We start from the raw sequence: 9,392 nt of genomic DNA on the forward strand, positions 1-9,392 counted from the left end.
GCACATCTCTTGCATACTTTATGGATCCCCTTTTGCATCCAGTGAACAATGGCAGATGCTTCATAGTTGAATGATGCGGTCTATACATCTGATTCTTCTGACGGCATAAGACGCATTAACATTCGTTCGATGTTTTCTTTTCAAGAATGTCTGCTCCCAATGAGTCGCTGCCTGGTGGTGTGCTGTACTTTCTATCTGTCTTGTGAAAGAGGTATTGTAGTCATTACGCCTTTGCTGGAACGCTTTACTAACTTGATTCAGTTCACATCTTTGCTGATAGGTACATGCACATCTTTGATATTATGCTGGCTTTTGTACAATTCGTTGCTCTACATGGAACACTGTTGATGGCTTCAACCTTTTCATTCTATGCTCTCTCTGGATCTCGCCTGGAAACATCACTTTTATATTGCCCTAAAAACTGATAATATTGGGAAACACGAAACAGTTCATACTGATCCAGGCTATTATTCTCAATTATCTTTGACTCTACTATAGCCTACAGCATGACCATTACCACTACAAGGCTTTACTATTGCACGTTTTTGGCACGTAGCCTTCGTTTACCCATTAAAATTAACCAATAATAAATGTATAAATATTCAAACCACAATTTCTGAGCCAATGAAAGCTGCCAATATTTAAACCACGAATTATGGGCCAATAAAAGCTACAAATATTTAAGCTGATTCAGACCTTCAATGATCCCATTTCAGCTCATCGATAGGTTCATGCGCGATCATGAATGTTCTCATTTGAGAACATGGATTTGCTCATTTAAGAACATCGATATTTTGATTTGAGAACATCGATGCGCTCATAAACAGCTACATTTGCTCTTATTTAAGAACATGGATGTGCTCATATGGGAACATCTCGGATGTTCTTATGAGAACATCGGCCGACTTATAATAGATCTTTAGGAACGCCGATGTTCCCATATGAGAGCATTTTCCACTTTTTGGGAACATCGATGCTCTCGAATGAGAACATAAAATAGATTCTTATATGAGCACCTCGATGTTCTCATGAGAACATCAGTTGGGCCGTAGTGCATGCATCGATACATCTACCAAAAGTGAAATATTTTTGCTTTTTACCATGGAAAAAATCGAAATAATGTGGTTTTTTGACTGTCGAAGGTAAAGAAAAAAAAACGGAGTTTTTCAGGTTGAAGTGAACTAGACTAGTTTCCCAACTTAAACAAAGCCCTAAATGTTGTGCTTGAAAGGCTACAAGTTTCTATAAAGATTAAGGTATTCTTGATGGGTAGATATACCTGTGTTGTGCAACAACATGGACAAGCAATGATAATTGAAGTGCATCTCAGTTTTCTAGATGCTGGGGCTCACCCGAAGTGGTAAGCGCTGTGAGGATAAAATGCTACTTTGGCATTCAGATTTTAGTATAAATAGGATAACTCTTTTCTTCAATAAATTTTTAATTCTTTTTTTTATCTTTTTTAATGATTGTTTAGAATAACGAAATATAGAGTAAATACAATTAGAACTGAATATATTTATTATGTTATTCCAAGATTGAATAATGATCAAAACTAGTGTAGATATCAAAGGTATTTATAGTTATTTGACAGTGCCGCAGCAATAGGACCTTGATCTTGAATGCGGGATAATTGTATAAGCCTTGAACCTGTAACGAGGATGTGCTGCATCAGAACTCATGAACCACCCGTCAAGGATAAACAACAAAGATGATCCAGGATAGAATGTTCTTCCTAATGGCTTTGACGGAAGAACATTTGTCGGAATTGAAACCCACTTCCAGGGACGAAAGGCCATAGGCTACCACTCTCTAGGAACCAGGATATAGATTAGCCATTTGGTGGCACCACTCATGTTCCTTCGTGCTGCTTGAATAAAGACCTCTCACTTCTACTATGCATCTCAGCTCATTCTCAGATCCTCTTATGTCATATACAACGCCTAATACATTTGCCTCTCAGAGATGATCTATATCCTAAACAATGATATCTTTTCTTGTCTTTATGATATCCAACATTTTTTTTATAAGCTATAAATTACAACCTACAGTGCGCGAAAAAAAACGTTCCAGTGTTTTGCCATATTGCACTTATAGCCAGTTTTCTCTGCAAATATCAAAGCTACTGTGGTTTGCTTAGTTTCATAAATAGCCTAAGTAGTTGGCTATTAGATGATATATTATGCACTTTATTTACGTAATTAGAAAAAGAATGGTAGCCTCATGAAAAGTGAAAAGTCGAATTTATTAAATTTTATAAAAAAACTTAATATTTAGTTGGACTATCTTTACTCTTGATAACCGCTTTGATTCGGCGTGGCATGCTGCCTATGTATTTAAGACAGTCTTCTTTTGTGAATTTATACTATTCCTGTTCAATTCTGACTTCTAGCTCAGAAACACTGCAGTAAAAAGGGGTTAAAAAAGCAGGTAGAATACTGTTAAAATCCTTCTTTATTCGAAATTAGGATAATGTGAAATAAAATGTATATTCTACGTCTCTATTTATATTATTTGGTTTATATCTCCTATCTGGCAGCAGTTTAGTAGTTGCCAGTGATTCCATTACTTTATATATTTTTGTTGGTTCATTTAGTTGTTGATCTGATGGATCAAGAACGGTATTTCAATATATGGATTTTGAATCATGCGTAAAGAATAGCTCTTTATTGTTCAGCCTGTATCCTTTTTAGGTATATTTATGTTATAACACATTACAATACCCTTGACATTTACTTTAGTATCTGTCATCCCTTATTTTAGAGCATTTAACCCTTGCTATCATCATGCTAATACTATTATTATGCATGCCTATCTGCTGATGGTAGCATGGTTTGATTGAGATGACATTTATTTTGGGCTTTGTTTATGATGGGAATCTAGTCTAGTTCACTTCAAATACTACGGCGAAAACCTTGGTGCAAATACACCAAGTTTAGAGTAAAAGCACCAAGACTTAGATCATTTGCACCAAAATTGGGGTTTTGAAGGTGCATTGGATTTTTTTTCAATGAAGAACTATCAGTGGTATCACAAAAAACGGATGTACATCAAGTGCTTGACCATTTGAGGAAGTAAGGACAAAATATATTACACAAAAACAACTTTTTCTAGTATATGAAACGTTAAAATAAAGATTGCAGCAAGTATGCTTTGTTATAGCCTAACGAAGATTTCAAAATCTATCTATAAACATATGTAAAAAGAAGCAAATTAGGCATATTTTTCGAGTAAATGTCAATTTATGAATTCCCAAATGGCCATCGGGTGCTCAAGAATAATAATACGATTGCCCAATGTTTCCTCTTCTTATACATCTAGTTTGTTATATACGTTTCCGGAACAAATCTAAAGAGAATGGCCTCTAAACACTTTATCTCGCAGTTGAAAATTGATTGTTGCATATGCGGTGTTCAGGATAGTTTTTTTTTTTGGATTTATCAAAGTGTCTAGTTCTTATGTAGCTTTTTTGTTCTGCATGTTTAGGCAGGAAATTGAGCACAATATCAATATCTAAAGTTTTCTCGGTGTTTTTCGTAATACCTTCCTATGTGTACAATGGAACGGCAGATCTATCACTATTCTATCAAAGCTAAGGGAGATCAAGTAAACATCCATCGAAGAATACCGTATAAACCATGAAGGAAAGGGGAAAACTGAAATTTGTCAGAATCATATTTGCGTTGGATCTTGAAAGTCTTTTGTATTTAAAATACCGCCTCAAAGTAGGAGTTAGCAGCGTATTCAGCGCTAAAAGCAGTAGGAAACACCTATTTGATGCTAAAAGTGGTAAAAATCATCTTAGAGATACGGGAGAAAAAGCCCAATAGAACCTTTCCGGTTTACAAGAGCAAAAAGATTATTGTGGGCGGAATTTTAACCATCGTGGCCCTTGTGTTTCGTTGATATCTGCAAAAAATCAGTGTTCAAAGCCTTAAGTAATAGTTGGACGAGGGGAAAACAGAAGGAAGAAATAAATAGAGAATGGAAGGCGAGGGAGACGGCAAAAAAGAAGACATTTGTCGGAATCTGTTTTGTATACACGCTTAAGTTTTAATAGCAAGGGTGGGACATAAAAGCATTGGCAATTGAATGAAGGAAAAATAGGAATTTCATACAATTTAAGATGCCATTGTCTGGTAACAGTGCTATTCGCACTAGTGTTTTACTCAAGTTAAGGTTGGGGCACCTACTCCGCAATTAATGGTGCTTTTCGGCACATACTAAAGGAACTGAGCGTTGTGTAGTGTGCTGAATGGGATGTCTTTGATGTCAGAAGCTAAAAGGGAAGAAACGAAGAAGAGGACAACGACATCATGAAGCTGAATGTCTGTTAACTTGTTGGGGGTAATAATACGATGATAAATTCTATATTTATCTTTATTATTGAGGTAGCACCAATGAGTTTTTTCCAGGTTTATAAGTCTCTATCGAGGCCCGGAAAACCTTTTCCTTCGTTATCACTTTATATATCTTGTCATTCTCGCTAAAACGCATCAGACCAACTCGGCAAATGACCTGCTCAAATGTGCACACCAGATATGCGGATGAATCCTGGTCATCATCCAGCTCCACTATGGGCATCGTCTTGTCTTTGTCGTCAACAGCATGAGTCTTTCCCAATCGAATAAGCAAGAACAACTCATCGCCAATCCCCTCAATTTCGAGCTTGAACATGAAAATAACAGCCCCTACATAGAAAGCTTTGACCTTGCGACGAGAGTTACTATAGGAAATTCAGACGTCAATGTGGGTCTTGATGAGTAACGATAAAGGCAATAATGAACCTGTGAATTGACATACCTCAAGTGTTCTGCCGATACCATGATGTAGTGGCTTCCTCTAGAATTAGCACCGGTGAGATCGCGATAGTATTCTGAACGATAAGTGCAGTTGTAAGCCCAGGCACTTCCAGAGACGACAATATCCAGTTGATCATTGATATGGACATTCTGCAGAACATTAGTCGAGTATTGCCGGTCGTAGTAGGACTGTATAGCCTTGACAAAAAGAGGTGTGTTGACGTTGATGGAGGTTGGAATACTTGAAACCGTTGTGTGGATGACTGGATACCAGAGCTGACTTCCGTTGCCATTGTCATTCTTTAGATCTACGAAGGTAGTTGGATCGTATCGTCGAGGCACTAAGAGATTGATTCGAGCATCCAGATCATTCAGTTTGTCTTCACCATCGCCTGTACCATCACCAGTTGTAGATGCCTTGATGGCTCGCATAATTGCCAAACGATCAATGATGTTTCCGGCATTTATACCAACATTTGTGCGAGCACTTATCAAGCGTTTGTACCTGCCGATGGATCTTTCGATAGATCGACTGGAAGTCGAAGCCGGTAAACCTTGCGCTTTGATCATGTAAGTCAAGTGTCCTAAATAATGGGCGTTTGGTCGAAAGGTCTTGATAGGAAGGCGTTTGGCTTTGATTTCAGTGATCAGCAGTTTGTGCCAATCGTTAACCTTACTGTGCAGAGATAGAAAGAAGTAAGTTGTTAGTCTGTGGATAAAACGGGTTTTGTTATTCAAGATGCCAATACTTACGCTTCTATGAATTGTAAGTCTGAAGCATGCAATTCATTCTTCTGCAATACCAAAGCTGCCACTTTAACGATACCCAGAAGAGGTTTTCTGATTGAGTCAGGATAGTGTGGTGCTATCAGGGCTCGAACAATGAAAATCATAAACTCTTCATAGTCAACTGCTCGGTAGTTGGTAACTCCTCCTGGTGCAAAAATGTCGTTGAATGGTGCATTGAAGGTAGTTGGAATGGCCTTCTTTGACTGAGCTACATACTGACCGATCTTTGCCAGAACTTTGGGATCTAAATCAAAGGTGTAAGGCCAGGCACTTGCTTTATCAAGCTTTGCTTCTTTCAGTTCTTCGATAGAGGGCTTGTATCGGTTATCAAACTTGGATGGATGCAATGGAGAAGACAAGAGCTCGTACAAATGCTTAGCTAATCCAATGCTCAGTAGGTGAAGTGTGTCGAGACCGTAGAACGATGGGTTGGCAGGAAAAGACTTGAGAGTGGTAAATATGGATGGTCCTTTGATGTTCTATAGAAGAGATGATGGTTGGTACAAGAACTATACATGACTGTTTAATGAAATCGCTTCACTTACAAACACATGTTTTACGCCAACAGGCAGTGGTGCTTTCAGTTGTTCGAGAGTTCTGTATTGGAAATTTCTGATTGTGCGAGTAAAGCATTGGCCTCCTTGTGTGTCTATGGGGCATCTCATACAGCCAAATTGACTGGAGACTCCTCCATGAAACATCAAATGTGATACTTCTACAAGATCGCCTATCGCCATTGACAAATGAACGCTTACTCGGGCAACTTCACCACCATTCACTCGAACCAGCATGCCGTGTTCACTAAGATCACGAACTTCGCCCACAAAAATAGCCAAGTAGCTTTCAAGATCCACTGGAGCCTTCTTGCCGGGTGCAATCATTGTCTGAACGGTCCAGTCATCCAAGTATTTATGGGTTGGTAGACATAAATGCAATATCGTTGGTGGTTAAAAATAATAATTATAAAAAAATATATCCTAATATCATTTCTCGACGACTCACGCCGTGAGTCGTCCAGAAATGGTACCTTAGGTACCATGGGTACCATGGGCATTATGTTAAAAGCCAATCAGAACAAAGTGTAAGTGATACATAAGAATAGGATATCCTATTACTACAGGTATCATTTGAATGGCCAATCAGAAGCAAGACTCACGGTGCTTAGATACCTTGATACATGAGATATCATTTCTAATAACATTTTTCAAACACCGAGCTCCTCGGTGTTTGAAAAATAGGGGAAAGTAGCCTAAGATAGCCGAAGATAGCCCAGTTCGCGTATGCGAACTTATAAAAAATGTTATCCAGTTATTATCTCACCAGAGATTGCTTCACTGAGCGGTCTCATATATACCACTACATAGAGCGTGCTCTGGAATAATTAGTAAAAAAATAGTTTGAAATCATTATATCATTAAACTGTTATAATCAATATCAGTTTTACTATTAAAAAAATATAAAAAGCTATTAACAGTAACGAGAGAGCACCAGCCAACTTATAAGTATGCTATCAAGCGTCAATGGTTAGTTAGCATTACATTTTCTCGATATGTTATCACAAATCCTAAATAAGTCATCAACATCACTCATCAATAATGAGAAATAACAATGGAGGAAAATGATGAACAAGATACAATTTATCATCGGCTTTTAATATGATACCCGACAAAACAAACGTTGATATAATAGGACAAAAGAATGAGCAAAGGGAAAAAAAAGGAGGGATTAAACAAAAAGTAAGAACACCATAAGAAGAGATTGGAGTATTAGACAAAGAATATATATAAAAGAGGGAATATGATAAAAAAATGAATAGTGAAAATTAAAAGAAAAAATCAAAACAGAATAGAACAAAGCAATAATGAAAAGAATAAGAAATGGTTGTGATACTAAGAAAAGAACAAAGAAGGGAAAGGATGAGACTGAGATAATAAGAAAAGAAGCAACAACAAGTATGGGAAGGAATACAGGATAAACAAGGACCCGACAAAATAGGAATTAAAATGATAAAAAGTAAATACATAGAAAGAGAGAGAAATTGAACAAAACAAATAAACAGAAAAGAATGCAAAAGAATAAATAAAACAAAACAGTTAGAAAAATTGAGACAGTTAAGAAAAAAAATACAAATAATAGGCAAAATCAATAAAGGGAAGCAAAGAAACCCATGAAAAGACAGAACGTAATATATGAGACAAAGAAAAAAGACATATAAAAGGAGATGGTAGGAAAGCAAAGAGACGAAAGAAATGGAAGTAATGTAAAGAATAAGAAGCAAAGAAAAGAGTAAGAATAAATCGACAAAAAAAAAGAGAAATGAAGTAAAGAAAGCGAAAGGAGAAGTAAATCAAAAAAAATAAACACGAAAGAAGAAAATAGGCAACGATAAAAGAAAGGCGAAAGAAACAATGTCAAGGAAAGAAAATGCGATAAAGAAACGGAAAGGAATAAATAGAGAAAAAAAGTCGAAAAGAAAAAGGTTCGAGAAGGAGGATAAAGAATATAAGCAGAACAGAAAAGGGAAATATGAAGATAAATCACAGGAAGAGACCGGGAGAACAAGCAAACAAAGAAAAAAACGGAGAAGCAAAAACGCAAATATAAACAGAGAAAAGATATATGAAAAAGAGAAAGGTGGACAAAAACACAGACAGAGAAGGGGGGGTAGAGAGAATGGAAAGAGAGAAAAACAAAAACAAAGTATATACAGAGGAAAGGGAGAAACAAACAAGAAAAAAAGGGAAGGAATAGGGGATAAAATACACAGAGACGAGGAAATGGAATAGGAAGAATTATAGAAAGATAAAGGACGAAGAAACTACGAAAAAAAAACACAGAAAAGGAGAGAAGAATACGCAAAAAATGACAGGAAAGGGGAAAGGGGTAGACAAAAGAAATAGACAAAGTAGAAAGAAATAATAACAATAATAACAGAGATAAAGAAAAAAAACAAACAAGAGAGAATAAGAACAGTAAAAAAAATAAATAAAAGAAAATAAAAAGCTATACAAATAAACGGGAGAATACATTACCATAGCGTAGCGAATACCTTACCGTAGTGGAACGAATACATTACCATAGCGGAGCGAATACATTATCATAGCGGAGCGAATACATTAACATAACAGAGAAAAATAATTACAGCTATACAACGAACACGATGATATTAACATAGCAAAATAGAATACATAAATGCATAACAACAGTTCACAACACGAAGAAACAATAAAGGAATACACATAATATTGGTATGAGATACTAATATTAGTGTTATTATTAGTGTTAGGATCAGGAACATGATTAGGGATAAAATTAGGATTATACTTAGGACCAAGGTTAATACCAGGATTATGATAAGGGATAATGATATGATTAAAAATGGGATTACACACATTAAAAAGGTTAAAGATAATGTTAATATTATGATAAAAGTTAGGATTAGGAAATAATAATAAAGATATAATTAGAGTTAGAGATTAGAAATATGGTCAGAAATTAAGGATAGAACTAAGATTAGAATTAGTGTCATGATATAATATATATTACGAATAGGGAATATGGTAAGGAATAGAATTTGGGTTAAGATTAAAGTTAATATTAGGATTAGAGTTAGGGTTATGAATAGGATTAGGGTTAAGGTTAGAGATAGGATTAGGGTTAGGGTTAGGGTTAGGGTTAGGGTTAGGGTTAGGGTTAGGGTTAGGGTTAGGGTTAGGGTTAGGGTTAGGGTTAGGGTTAGGGTTAGGGTTAGGGTTAGGGTTAGGGTTAGGGTTAGGGTTAGGGTAGGGTTAGGGTTAGGGT

At 36.3% G+C, this 9,392-nt stretch overlaps 1 protein-coding gene across 1 annotated transcript; it reads right to left on the bottom strand.

The window, feature by feature from the left end:
• Window positions 1-4,383: 4,383 nt before the first annotated feature.
• Window positions 4,384-6,472, bottom strand: ATC70_001734 (uncharacterized protein; the record flags this gene model as incomplete). Its single annotated transcript, XM_064821127.1, has 4 exons — window positions 4,384-4,726; window positions 4,804-5,478; window positions 5,556-6,070; window positions 6,137-6,472. 4 exons carry the CDS (start codon window positions 6,470-6,472, stop codon window positions 4,384-4,386), a joined length of 1,869 nt encoding a protein of 622 aa, XP_064685047.1.
• Between the last annotated feature and the right edge of the window lie 2,920 nt (window positions 6,473-9,392).

The sequence above is a fragment of the Mucor velutinosus genome (assembly GCF_035048745.1).
Source record: "Mucor velutinosus strain NIH1002 chromosome Unknown tig00000041, whole genome shotgun sequence".
In the NCBI taxonomy this organism is placed as follows: Eukaryota; Fungi; Mucoromycota; class Mucoromycetes; order Mucorales; family Mucoraceae; genus Mucor; species Mucor velutinosus.